A 15,208-nucleotide genomic window follows, 5' to 3' on the forward strand; every position below is an offset into this window, starting at 1 on the left:
GTAGCAAAAGGCGTCCAATTTGCCATGGGGGGTGGCAAGGAGACAGGTTAAAACAACCTCTAAAATCGGTAAGAAATAGCAGGATGAGCACATTATTTAGAAATAAGGTAAACAGAGGGGTGCCTGGGTGGCTCAGTCAGTTAAGTGTCTGCCTTTGGCTCAGGTCATGATCTCGAGGTCCTCGGATCGAGCCCCATGTCCAGCTCCCTGCTCAGCAGCTCAGGGAGTCTGCTTCTCTCTCCTTCTCCCCACCGCCCCCCACTTGTGTTCACTCTTTCTCAAATAAGTTTTTTTTTTTTAAAGTAGGTAAAAACAGAGAAACAAAAAAAGGGCGATTGCTCCTGGGATCAGGAGTTGGGAGGAACTATCTTATTCCCCCCTCCCTTTTTAAAATTTGATTTTTAAAAACCATGCACTTTTACAGTTTTATAGTTAAAAATATAAATGGATAAAACATATATAGAAAGTAAGGAAAAACAGTAATTTCAAACAAGCTATTTATTCAACTAGTCAAGTACTAAATATAAAAAATTAACTGTAACAATGTGGAATAAAAATTTCAAGTGATACCAACATTGGTGAAGGAAGAGGGGCAGGGGACCAACAGGGACAAGAGTTTGGAGGAGAAAGCAAGGAGGGTGACAGGTGCCAACCGTCTTGTGTTGTTATAAGACTTCAATATTTACAACTTTAAACACTGGTAGAGAAAAATAAACATAACTAGGGGTTAGAAGTAACCACAAGAATAGGAACAGAATGTGTAGCTTTCAAACCTCAAGGAGAGGCAGCGTGCCTTACAGTCCCAGATCTGTCTTTTGTGTCAACAGTTTTTGGAGGGAATGGACCCAGGAACTCCCTTCTGCTAGCCTCCAACCCCCTTCCAAACTTTTTCTCAGTGACAACCTTTGAAGACATCTTCTCGGCCATACTCTGCCTCCGGGACCAATGAACTCACTATTTTGAGTTTAGGTCCTTATTAGCTGTAGATGGGAGCTCCCAGATTCCTCAGAATTACTTCATTGAGGTGGAGGCCGCTGTCCCCCGCATGCTCAGCAGGCCTCAGCAGGCCTCCTGCACCTGCTTCTCTCCGGGTTTCTACCTTAACCTCGACGAAGTGCCTCTGGAGGGCCCAGGCCACCTCCTCTGCGTGCTGGGGGGTAGGGGGAAGCACGAAGGTGCTGAGTCCCTTGAAGATGCGAAATCGGCAAAGAGGCTGTGCGCTTCCCAGGGACATTCAGAATTGGTCCCAAGGGAAGTGTGTAAGACCCTGGATGCCACGGAGGTCGCCCCGGTTCTGGAGAGGAACCAGAGGCCCGCCGGTCTGGATCTGGAACGCCCCAGGTTCTGCGCACACAGGCCCCATCTCTGAGACTTGCTGGAGAACCACAATGAGAAGGCGATCAAGAAGTGCGGCGCCCTAACTCACCTCCACAGGCCAGCTGGACCCCCAAGGCTGGGCTGGGCGAGGATCTCGGGGAGAGGCTCACACTTCAACACGAGGACCCCAGCAGCCTTTGAGGGGCCCCTCTGGCGTCCTGCCCACACAGCTGGTGCCTGAACCTGTCCCTGCGGCCACAAGCCTGCTTTTTAATCACCCTGGAGCCCTTTCCCAAGCCTGGGTCAAGCGGAAACAATAAGGCTTCCTGCAGCAAAAAGCCCCAAAACAAAACAAAACAAAAAAAAAACAAACAAAACCTGAAGAAGAAAATTTGACCTATTAAAAACAACAAAAACCCATCTAGAACCAAGTGCTTAAAACCCAGTAGATCGCCACCATCCTAAGCCCATGTGGTAGCCCCGGGGAAAGGAAACAAAGCTACCTCATAGCAGTAGAGGTACCTATAAGGAAGGGGTAGGGTTTTCTATTCTAGAGCAGTTTTGGAGAGAGATATCCAGGCTCTTGAGTCCTAATTTCCAGGAATTTCCCTGCTCCTCTCAGCTTCAGGAGAGGTGTTGACAGTATTATCTGTATTTTCCCGTCTTCTTCCAAGCTGAGTCCTGAGCTGTTTCTTTTGCAGGGGTCTGCCCCACCCTGTTAAAGCAGGTCCTTCTCTTTTCCTATATAACCACCTTCATATGTTGGATTCCTTCCTTTTCCCCTGGTTGGAGAAGGGGGCCAGGAAGAGGAAGAGGGACTAGCCTCCAGAAAGACCCTCCCCATCCCCACCCTTAGCAAACACCCAGCTCTGCTGTGTATATACAGAAAGGTTTGTACTGCCACCTAAATCTTTTGAATCATTCTTCCAGAGAGTGGACAAGGAGACCCTCCCATTTTGGCAACATCTCGTTTTTTTCCTTTTGCTATTCCCTCCCCTGCCCTTGGCTTCATCCTGTCCTACACTTCAAATTTCTATATTGTGTTGAACTTGCTTTTTTTCATATTGGAAAGATAACATTGTCCCAAGAGCCAAAAATAAATGACAACTGAAAAAAAAATAAAAATAAAAACAACAAAAACAACAAACCTGAAAGCATAGTAAATACTAAATGTGTAATAAGGTGGCAGAAATATATTAAATAAAAACTGATGAAACCATGAGAAGCTAGCAAATGGAGATTTTAAATATGTTCCACTTGGAAGTAGAAAAGAGACCAAAAAAATAAGCAAATATAAAGATGAATTTAAAATACAAATTCAGGGGCACCTGGCTGGCTTAAGTTGGTGAAGCATGCTACTCTTAATCCCTAAATTTTAGGTTGGGGCCTAGGCTGGGTGTAGAGATTACTTAAAAAATAAAAGTTCAATCTAACACACTATTCAATGTAACATAATTCCCTATTCCATGTTTCCACATGGAATCATTTTTCCAGAATGACAATCGGGTGCTTATTTTTCCTACTTTTGCTCCTAACTGCTTCTCAGGGGAGAGGTGTTAGCTGATTAGTGAGTCTGAAAGATTTATACAGATGTAATTTTCTTTTCTTTTCTTTTTTTAAAGATTTTATTTATTTTTCAGAGGGAGAGCGAGAGCGAGCACAGGCAGATAGAGTGGAAGGCAGAGTCAGAGGGAGAAGCAGACTCCCCGTGGAGCAAGGAGCCCGATGTGGGACTCGATCCCAGGACGCTGGGATCATGACCTGAGCCAAAGGCAGCCGCCCAACCAACTGAGCCACCCAGGCGTCCCCAGATGTAATTTTCTACCCCCTCTGCACTCTCACTAGATCACATACTTACAGTGACGGTGTTTTCCGATATTTTCCTGAACACTTATGAGTTAGGTGGGTTACTTGGAGACTGGATGGATAGTTGAATTCAGGGAAATATTAACAAATTCTGTGCCATGGCCTCCAAAATAGCTGTAACATAAAGTTCATAAACAACAAGTCTTACTTGCCTATTCAAGGTCTTCAATCAGCTGTATATAGTCTCTTCTATATACAGAAGAGACTATATTTGTTGTTTTTGTTGTTGTTGTTTAGTAAGTTCTAGGCCCAACATGGGGCTTTTGAACTCATGATCCCAATTATCAAGAGTCACATGCTCTACTACTAAGGCAGCCAGCCACCCCCAGTCTCTTATTCTTAAAAATAAGCAGACAACCAAAGTTCAGCAGAAACCCTGAGGAAAATATTTATAATGAAAGATAAAGATACACAACAGGGGGAAAAAAGGACTATGTAGGAAAATGCAAACCTCAAAACAAAGAGAAGCATCAGTTCAGACTTGTGCAGAATGACTCAAGAGAACTACAGAGTGATGCTTTCTTTATAGCATATTTTTAATCTGATCGAACCTGGGTGAACCTGACCTAGATTATTAGCTGTACTTGGTTAGCTAAACCACGTGCTGAAGAACTCCTCGCTATTTTCCTTCAAGCCCTGTTCCCTGATCATTTGAGAATACACAAATGTTCTGCTTTGATCTACTCCTGAGAGCTTAAGTAAAAGCAGGGGAAAAGAAAAAAAAGGCAGGAACTCAAAAGCAGAAATGCCTAAGCAGCCCACTCCCCTAGACTGTGTTACAGGCAGATACTCAGTACTAATAGCTGACACTTTCCACAAACTAACTATGGATAACCCTAAGTTTCCCAAGATTTGCTCAGGACCTTGCCCAGTGACTTCTACAGAAAAGGTCCTTGTAAATTCTCAAACTGGAGCTTGTGATCCAATGTCTCTTTTCAGCTTATCTTCTCCTGGGACACCTCATCAAACAGTAGCAATACTGCCTTCTATATAGAACTCATTATTGCAACCTAGTACCTCACTTTTATATTAATCATCTTTCACACTCCTTTATAGGTATATTTTTGATAAAACAAATTATTTCATACAAAAGAATCCTCCCAGTATGAAGCAGGAATACAATAGTTTGATATAAAAAAATTAATGTTCATCATACTATTACTAAAGGTGAAAAATCAAGACAATCTAAACAAATGTAGACTTCAATTAGCATTAAAAGGGAGCTTTCTTTAAAAAAGGACTTTATTTATTTGAGAGAGAGAGAGCACAGAGGGAGAGGGAGAAGTAGGCTCCCCAATGAGCAGAGAGCCCAGTGTGGGGCTCCATCCCAGGGCCCTGAGATCATGACCTGAGCTAAAGGCAGACCCTTAACCAACTGAGCCACCCAGGCACCCCAAAAGGAACTTTTTTTGATAAAATACTAACTAGCATAAAACTCACTGCAAACACATATTTAATATAGCAACTTTAGACTCTGAGGTAGAAAAAAATAAAAATGCCTGCTACCACAATCACTGTCAAATACAGACTGGTAAACTGGCCAAAACAAAGAGAATGAGAAGTATAAGAATTGAAAAGGAAGAGAAAAAACTGTCATTATTTGCATTTACATAGACAACCCAAGAGAACTGATATTAGCAATAAGCCTTCATCAAAACTACAAATACAGGATTAACACACCAAGTTCAATATATTTCTCTATACCAGAAATAAGAGGACACCATTTTCAAGAGCAAGACAATTTATAAAGTCCCTAGGAATTAGCCAACACAACAGAGACAGACAAAATATCAACAAACACACATACACATATCCTAAATAAATGGAGAGTGAAATTGTTTATAAATGGGATGATTTGACCTTATGTCAATTCTAAGTTAACCTATAAATTAATGTAATTCCAATAAAAATCTCTGCATTTTTTTTTTTTTAAATAGGTTTTTGAGAGAGAGGGTGAGAGGGCACGAGAAGGGCTAGGGTCAGAGGGAGAAGCAGACCCCCTGCTAAGCAGGGAGCCTGGTGTGGGACTCCGTCCCCAGACTCTGGGGTCTTGACCTGAGCAGAACGCAGTGGCTTAACCAACTGAGCCACCCAGGTGCCCTCTCAGCAGCTTCCTTAAAAAAGGAAATTTGATAAACTGATATTATAACCTAAATAGAAGAATAAAAATCCACAAATAGCTAAGGTAAATTTCACAAAGTAGGACAAAATAGATTCACTTATCAGACATTAGGGCATATTACAAAGTAACATTAGGACTGTGGTACTGGGAAAGGAATTGATACATGTATCAATAAAACAGAGAGGCTCTAAATTTCATGTTTATGGGAACTTGGTATGTAATGAAATGGGGAAAACATTATTGGGGAGATGGTTAGAAAAATGGACAACAATCCTACTCTACACACTCAGTAGCTATTCACACTTACAGTACCCAAAAGGATTTAACTTGGTACCAAGGTGGCTTAGCTTGGAAGGATATACCACAGTAAACACACCACGTAGAGGGAAGCATTCTCCTTAGGTAAGCCTTATGTGCCATAGGAACCACTATCTTGTAAAAATCTCTGACAGTAGGTTCCAAGTCTGCAATGAGGAATGAGGTCAGTTACCAGTCCTACCTTACTCAGCGAAGTCTAAAAGCCTGTACTTTTTCTTTACACAAAACAAACAGGTTGTGAATAAATAGCTAGAGATATTTATCTCAACTCAATAAATTTCCAAGGAAATTGTGCTAAGGAGAAGGTAGAACCACGACCATTTTTTCATACATGGAATGGGTTTCGTTAACCCTTTTCCTTTAATGACTAGCTGGAAAAAAAGTTGGATTCCTATTACATACTGTACCCAAAAATAAATTCCAAATTAAATTAAAGACCTAAATGTAAATGGTGAAGCTATAAAACTGACACAACAACAACACTTAAAAGCACAACTGGGAAAATATTTCTATTCCATGAAGGTCACCAAAAACAAGAATGAACAAATGACAAGACAAGTTATTTACAATGTCTGAACCTGACAAGAGTCTAAAATGTATAAAAAATTTCTTTTACCACACAGTCAGTGGAAAAGATAAAAACCTAATAGAAAAAGGGGCAAATTAGAAGTATTTTTCATAGACTGGAAAACTAGAATGACTAAAAGCATATGCGTACCCTCATTAGTAATCAGACAATGCAGATGGGACAAAACACAGCTTCATACATACCAGATTAACAAAAGTCAGAAAATGTCAGGTGCTCCTGAAGGGGTAGACAAAATGAAACCCCCGTGTCTTGCTGGTTCAAGTATAAAGTGGTACAACTTTTCCTGAGAAGAATTCAGCCTTACCTGAAATTAAATATGTACATATCCTAAACACAAGCCATTCCACTCTAGGACATATATCCCATAGAAACTACAGGGAAGATTCATAGGAAGACACGTACAAGTCTGTAGAAGGTGGAACAGCTGGGAACAACTTAAGAATCTATGACTAGAGGAAAAGATTGTATGTGAATGCAGGAGAACATGCACCAGTCAGGAGCACGTTATATAAGATAACATAAATAGTCTTAAAACCTAATATTTTATGAAAGTTAGGAGCAAAATGAGATTTATACCACAGTATCATTTATATAGAAAACATAAACATATATAGTTTCTCCAAGGAAATATATCCAGAATTTGGAAAATGGCTTGGAAGTATAAACATTTAGTAGGGAATAAAGAGTATGGATTTGCAGGCAGGAGAGGAATAAAAACTAGTAAGGTGAACTACAACAGAACAAAAATGTAGCCTTTCCATATCAAGGATATGGGTGTCATAAATAAAGAGTATGACCAATGACTGACTCAATTCTGAACACCTGAGATCCTTACAAACCAAAACACTTACTTTACACGAGCAGAAACACTGTTAATGTTTAAACATTATTTCTTTAAATGTGAAGAACTATTCATGGGGCATATGGTTAAGTATTCCAAAGGATTCATGCATTCGGTTATGCACTGAAGAAACAGTTCATTCTCCCAAATAAGATAAGCCAAATAAAAAACTGATACGAAAGAACATTTCAAGGCAATGCTAAAAAAACAAAACTTCTTGTGTTGAATAAATATTCCAATGTTTTTCTGCATTAGGCCATTCTCGTATTCAGCAAAATAATTTTCAACTACATCTTGGGCAAAGTGAAGTAAGTACAAGTGAACTTTGATTCTTAATTAAGTATATGCAATTCTAAAATTCGAGATAGATCTGAATTCTTCCTAACTTTTTCAGGATGTTAAGGAGTTTCAATATATACAGAAAAATTTACAAAACATATAAACATATATACTTGCTGTAACGTCGTACTTTTGATTTTGCTTTACTTTTTTTAAATTAATTTATTTATTTTCAGAAAAACAGTATTATTTTTTCACCACACCCAGTGCTCCATGCAATCCGTGCCCTCTATAATACCCACCACCTGGTACCCCAACCTCCCACCCTTGCTTTACATTTTTTAAGAGCATTCTCTCAGGAGGCAGATGTAGCAGCTATCCCCAATGTTGTCAATGAGGAAACAAAAAATAATTGTGAGTTAAGTCTTACAGTAAGTTCACAGTGATATTCAGACTAATATCTAGATTTCCCAAAACCTAGATTTGTGGTCTTGTTTTATTTATAGCCCTCTAGGTAATTATTATGTAAATATAAATCTGATATTTTTCTTTAAATCACAAGGAAATAGAACTGGTTTGCAGTAGTTAATATACACAATATGAAGAAAAATATACTTTTTATATTAATTTTAATCCTGCAAAAAGAGTTAAGTTTATCTCCAAAAAAGTGTCAACCAAGTTTAATATACTTTTATTTGTCCGGTAAAAGTAACTCCACAATCTATTAAAAATGAAATTTTAACTGAAGAACAATTTCTGTTCCTTTTCCATTAAAGAAAGCATAAGATAAAGGACAGCTGTGTTCAAGTAAATGTATAATTATGACATAATGACAGACTGAATCAAGTATCCAAATAAATGTTAAAACATAAAAATTTATAATCCTGTTATCTTTTCCTTTCTAAACTGATAAAATACGATCAGAAAAAAAAATGTACATGAAACTTTTCTTATTGTAACTTGTGATTTATTGTTCTATTTAATCGAAAATGTTTTGGTTTCAATTAGTAATTTCTGTAAAGTAGTACTTAAATGAATTCCTAAAAACAGTATTAGAGCTGTGAATATTACATTTAATCTCATCCAAAAAATTATACTAAAACTGTCATGATAAAAAAAGGCTATAAAATTTCTCTGCTTTTTTCCTTTTCCAGAATTCTAATAGAAAAGGAATTTTCAGACACAAATAGTTATCAGATAATATATACTGCAATTTAGTGTACTTAGCTGAAAACCAAACAAAGAAAAGTGAAATTGTTTTTGTCTTTCATTCTGTGCTATACTCTTCTCCTTACACACCTTTAATAAGTAGTCAAAATTCTATCCTAGAGATTCACCTTTTCTAACCTAAACAGAGCTGTCTCAACATTTCACCCTCACTTCATTTCTAGCAATCAATTTAGATGTCTCAACATCAAATTAAATAATCTGTTTTATTGAAAATTGTTTCAAGGGCAAAATTTCCATAAATTACTCTAACAACAACAAAAAAAGCAGAATCTGTAACTGTAGAACACAACAAATGTAAAATAATATACAAGAAACTTTATCTCAACTTGAAGACTAAATAATATCTGGGTGTTAAAAAATAGGCCTAAGATAAAGAAATTTTACTATTAAATAATTTTTTTCTGCATGGGGGTCAATATTTATATTTTAAATTATACGTTACTTCTACTGTCCTTTCAAAATAGAGAGGTTCCCAAAAAGCCTTCAGTAAAATTCTATGCTGAATATGTATTTGGTTCTTATATGCTTTTGTGTGAACTGTTCTAGAATTATTTATTTGATGAACATAAAGCCTATAAAAAGATGAAAATAATCAAAATATCAAATAATTCCACATTTTGAGCCATATCTGTAAATGTATTCTTGTATACCTGTATTCCTAATATTATTTTGTAGTATGATCACAGCAAGTATATGGATTTTCCAATTTTGTGGGGAAATACTCAGTGTACTGAAATTTAACTGCATTTAAAGTCATTATTAAACACAAAACAAGTCATATAGTATTATCATATGCTAAATGGCAATTCACCATTTTAATAATAGTCTCAGTAGTAAAAACTAAACCTAAAAGAAATGTGTATCCAATGTGACACATTTTCAAGGTTTAAAGAACAGCCTGACTATGGAATTTAAAAAGTAATTACACTACAGAAAAGCAGAAAATCCATGAAAAGATTTAAATCATTACTGCTAGAACTGATTATATTGTTATGTGCAAACTCAAAGGATTTGTGTCTTGGCTGGAGAAAAAGAAAGTGAATCTTTCATATATTCTGATTTACCCAGGATGAAAACTAGTCATATTGTAAAGGGATAAAAAGTTCTACGATCCTCAGAAGAAACTGAAATAATCTGTAAGAAAGATAAACTTCAGCCTTTTTACTAGCAGGAAAAACTAGAAGGGCTAAGTATCACTCTAGAACCATCTCCTTCAGAATACTTCAAGTGACTTTTCAAGATAAAATTTTAAAAATACAATAAAAAGTAACAGTACCAATTGTTGGTAGGTAAAAACATATTACTGTCTAAAGCAAACCCAAGACTGGATATAACACAGATCAGAAAATTTTATTATTCAGTTTAAAGTTGTAAAAAAAAAAAAAGTAGACTTTTGCCTGTTTTTATATTTATATATCACTCAATTTCTGAGGATTCCAAATCAATTAAGTTCTAACTTTAAAAAGCATTTAAGACCCCTACTATAGCAAACACTGTATTCTATAGTTCATCTTATTTTCAATAAAACATAGGATTTTAAATAAGATGAAGATGATAGCAGTCTCCATAATCTTAAAATCTAGGTGAAACAAATATCCTCATGGTCCAATAACTTCTAAAATGTAACCAGGTCACCAGACCAACACACTAGTGTACAGCTTTAATAATTTCTAGCAGCAAAACACCTGGAATAGCCGTTAACAAATGTGTTCATTGGATTGTAGATTAATTTCTTTGTAAGAAGTAATTTTTAAAAAGTATAGTTCAACTGCAGGCAAACAGGAAAGATATCAAAGATCTTGTTTATCTCCACCTTTCCCAGTGGAATCAAGTGCAACTGGAACCTTATTAGTTTCAACAAAAACAGATTCAAAGGCAGCTTCCTGTTCATCCAAAGAATCAGCAGCTGTGGCTCCTTTAGTTAGTGTTGTGTTGTTAAAAGGTTGTTGCTGCTTGGAAATTTTGCTGGATTCCACTGCTTTTCTACCTCTTCTTTTACCAAGAATTTTGACATAATTAGCAGGTATAAGTCCTGTTGTTTGACCATCAAGACTAGCCAGAAGCCAACCACGTACTTTGGGTTGCTGTTCTGATGGAAGAAAAGACAGCCTTGTAATTATAACACACTTTGGAGTCCAAAAAATATTGATAACAAAATATTAAGTAAAATCTGTGTTACACTTACATACTAAAATATAGAAACAATATATATATTCCAAATCAAATGATTAGTAGGCTTACCAGTTCTAGGATCCCTTCTTATAATTTACACTTTTTATTTTATACTTACCAAATACATTTTCAACCTCAAAGAACATCAATTTCTATCAGTTGGTCCATTCATAGAGTAAGGAGATTCAGTTCTCCCAAAAGCTAAAACTAACATCAGTGTTTTCCATATTTTAAAGATTTTATTTATTTATCAGAGAGAGAGAGGGGGAAAGAGTGAGCACAGGGAGACAGAATGGCAGGCAGAGGCAGAGGGAGAAGCAGGCTCCCCGCCAAGCAAGGAGCCCGACGTGGGACTCGATCCCAGGACGCCGGGTTCATGACCTGAGCCGAAGGCAGCTGCTTAACCAACTGAGCCACCCAGGCGTCCATATTTTAAATTGAAATTTAAGAAATGAACTTCTCATTCCTTCTCAAAAGAAGTTAAGAGCAAGTGTAGAAAATATGTACCTTTATACATGACAAATTTCTTTATATACTACATAAAATTCATTCTATTGATGAAAAATTCTTTCTTTTTTTTTTTTAAAGTAGGCTCCGTGTTGGCATGCAGTCCCTGTGGGGCTTGAACTCATGACACTGAAATCAAGGCCTGAGCTGATATTAAGAGTTGGATGCTTAACCAAGCCAGTCAAGCGCCCTCGTGATGAACAATTCAAGAAAGTGAATACTGCTGATTTTAATCCAAGATGGGCAAAGATAAAGACCTCAGTTAACTCTAGCCACATAACAAAAAAAGGTAAGGCAATACTCTAAGCTTAAAGAAGAAAAGGTTTTTTAGTATATTCAATTTTGTATTTTGGTACTTTCAAGATAGCCTGTATCTTTAATAAGCTGTTTAACTTTCAGTTTTAATTCAACACTGTAAGTCAGGCACAATATGACATTTTTATGTTTAATACTTTACAATGGGGGAAAAAAAATAAAACATCTAAAATCAACCATGTCTGTGACTGATTTTGTTCTAAATGCTCATACGTACTTTATGTGAGCAATGGAGAAAAGCAAAGAAGCAAAGCCACAGAGTTAAGCAGCATCATTAGTGGACAAATAATTTGAGATATAAAATTTTCCTTAAATAGTATAATGTAATTAAAAGAAACCACACTTGAACTTTTTAATATTTTATTTAGATTAGTTAAAACTAATTATTTGAAAGTGCTATTTTCACTAGAAAAAAACCCATAAATATAATACTTAGAAGCCTAGATTTTGTGTCTGAAGGATGTGGCAGAGATTTAGCAAATTTGATCGATATTTTTCAATTATTTATATAATAATCAAATAATGTGAACGTTGACAATATTTTTTCCCTATATAAAGAATGACTAAAACTAATTAAAGGCTCAAGTTTCCATTAATAGATCACATAGTTAGTCACAAATATAGGTTCTGAAGTGGGACAAACCTAGGTTCATAGTCTAGCTCCATCACATCTCAGCTTTGTGATCCTAGACAATTTAGTCATTCTGAGTTTTCTCATAAGTAAAATAGGAACAGTATAATAAGAGTACCCACATCATATCATTATTATAAGGGTTAAATGCAAGATGTATCATTATTATAAGGGTTAAATGCAATTATAGTGCCTTGTACTATAAAGGACAGCTGTTATTATCACTAGTATCTTTACCAACAAAATGTTACTTTTCCTAGCAAACCTCAATCCCCACAAACACACAAAAATCTTTTCTTCCCCCCCCCCAAATCCATTAAAAATTCTGATCATCATTACTGGGGAAAGCTAAAGGGAAAAGGCCATTTTGTCTGGAGCCATTAAAAACTATTAGTGACCTGGTCTAACAATAAACCTGAGATGTATATAAATTTTTTGCTGAGGTTCTTTAATACTTCATGAGAGTAATTCCTAGAATATTCATGTTGGAGTTTCTGAAGTAAACACTATTCAAATAAAAAAGAAAGCAATACCAGTCTGAGCAATCAAAGACTGACGGGGATACTTACATGACACTGGATAATTTCTTTGGGTTGTTAGATTTATTACATATAGTGCTTACTTCATGTCTTTGTGTGGGAATTATCAGAATCTGAATTCAAGTTTTGAGTTTAGAAGAGATTATATGAACAAAATCTTTCCTCATCTCAGTGAATTATTATTGGAACAAACCTGTTGGGCATTCCCCACCCCCAGACCCCCAGGTTTGGAAGTTCTAAACTGACACGAAAGAGAAATCCTAGCAACTACTTCTGAGTTAACTAACAATGACCAAGATTCTTTGTTGCAGTTTTTAATACTCTATTTACAAATTTAAAAAATTCATGGATAATTCCAATTTATTCACGCTTTATTACCTTTCAGAGCTAAGTTTAGCATATCACCAGCACGGAAGGAAATCTCTTCTTCAGATACAGCAGCAAAATCGTATTCTGCTCTAGCAACTACATGGTCATCCTCACCACTTGCCCAGTTCGTATTGTCTACAAACCAAATTAAGAATTAAGATTAAGGGTTAGGATTTACATTTCAATATGGTTTATAAACTGCATAAATTTATTTGCCAAGAGAAAAGTACCCCCCAAAGTAAATTCTATAATTAACACCATATAAGATCCAACAATATGTTCACTAGGATATCTATTATGAACTTTCTCTTTTTCTTCAAGCCAAAATTACAAATACCTGTGTATTGTCTTAGCCATTTCCCTGCCAATAAGTATTAGAAAGATAAGGGAGAAAAAACAAAACAAAACAAAAACCAAAAAAAGAAAGGTAAGGGAATTATGTCCTCTGTATCTTTGCATCCTCTAGAGCATTAAGTTCAGTACCTTGTAAACGGTAGTCAGGCAATGTGTACCGTTACATTAAGCAAACAATAAATAAATCAACAAGCCTGTTTTTGCTATGTATTTGTTTTCCAGTTTTCAAGTTCTTAACTGAAAATATAATTGGATCAAAATATTAAATACAAATGAATATGAAGAATGCTAACTTAACAAATTCATTCTTAAAATTTGAGACTGTTAAAAGGTTTTTGAGTCCATTCTCCTACTCTTACCTGTTATTTCATCATTATGAGTAGACAGCAGTTTCCAGATGAGGTAAGGACCACCAAGGATAACAGCAAAGAACAAGAATATTGGCCAAGATTTTGCTGAGTTAGCTGCTCTGTCCTCAGTACCAAGGCAAGCCACAGTTCCTTCACTTTCTGCCCATAGGTCCTCATTCTCAGAGCCTCTTCTTAAACCTATCATCCACTGCAATCGTCTGTAAAGATACCTTATAGTCCTAACTAACGCAAAAGCTGAAAAAACCTTTGTGAAATGTATTTTTAATCGGGAAAAGTGATTTGCTACATCCAATACAGCCCTGAAACTGTTATAGACAGCTGAAAAGGTAGCATCCATCATCATACTGACGGAGGCAAATGCATGCACAATACTTTCAATGGACTGAAATGCACCTCTGCTGCTTTCTTCAGCTTGCTGAACAAATCTACTAGGTGGCAGATCATCTACACGAAGGCGGTTATAGCCCAACCCATTATATCCATAACTGTAAGGGCTATAGCTTCCATAAAATGAATTTCCATAGGCACCATATCCTGAAGAAAATGAACTGTAAGCAGGTCTGAAAGTATTCACATTGCTGCTTCCTGTCTGCTGTGATGGCCTTGGAAGAATAGGTGGGGGCACTCTGGTAAGCGTAGGTTGTCCAGGTCTTGTCAATAAAGTAGGACCCAAATCAGCAGATCTAAAACCAGATAAAGATTCAAAATAGCAACTTAAGCACATAATAAATTCAATTCAAAGTAACTATTAAATACTTCTTACAGATCCAGTGTTAACAACAGATCTCCTGAAGATGTGTAAGAATAAGAAACAGTCACTAATATCCACAAGCTTAGAATCTCAGTCTTAAAACAAAATGAAGAAGTAAAACAGCTGACTAAACTTTGCTATTTTCTTGTTTACTTATGCCGGCATTATTAGAAGTATTCTTAATCTATTTTCTCAGAGTTGGGTACAACCATGTATCTGTTTATTCTTGCACCTAAATGTCATTATCTTAATTACTATAGTTTTATAATAGGTCTTAGAATCCAATAAATCAAGTCCTCCTATAATGTTCTTCAACTTCAAGAATGTTTTGGCTGTTTGACCCTTTAAATTTCTACACACATTTTAGTATCAGAGCTTGAAGTTCTACACCTTCTCCCCCACAAAACCCTATTGAGACTGTGTGGGATTACACTGATTCTGCAGGTTAATTTGAGATAAACCAGATCAAGTGAGTTTCAACTCACATTTATTAGGTCTCTGAAAGGTTTTTCTCAATAACGGTTTTTTTTTTTTTTTAAAGATTTTATTTATTTATTTGACAGAGAGAGATCACAAGTAGGCAGAAAGGCAGGCAGAGAGAGAGAGAGGAGGAAGCAGGCTTCCTGCTGAGCAAAGA

The 15,208-nt window shown here is 36.4% G+C and overlaps 1 protein-coding gene across 1 annotated transcript in view; it reads right to left on the reverse strand.

Moving 5' to 3' along the window:
* Positions 1 to 8,007: 8,007 nt before the first annotated feature.
* PEX13 (peroxisomal biogenesis factor 13) overlaps positions 8,008 to 15,208 on the reverse strand; it is a 26,707-nt gene continuing 19,506 nt past the window's right edge. Inside the window, exons 2-4 of the mRNA XM_059406014.1 lie at positions 13,809 to 14,503; positions 13,105 to 13,230; positions 8,008 to 10,651 (exon numbers count right to left, since the gene is read on the reverse strand). Of these exons, the coding sequence (XP_059261997.1) occupies positions 10,353 to 10,651; positions 13,105 to 13,230; positions 13,809 to 14,503 (1,120 nt within the window). The 3' untranslated portion in view covers positions 8,008 to 10,352. The remainder of the gene's footprint in view (positions 10,652 to 13,104; positions 13,231 to 13,808; positions 14,504 to 15,208) is intronic.

Source organism: Mustela nigripes, chromosome 7 (genome assembly GCF_022355385.1).
Source record: "Mustela nigripes isolate SB6536 chromosome 7, MUSNIG.SB6536, whole genome shotgun sequence".
Taxonomy (NCBI): Eukaryota; Metazoa; Chordata; class Mammalia; order Carnivora; family Mustelidae; genus Mustela; species Mustela nigripes.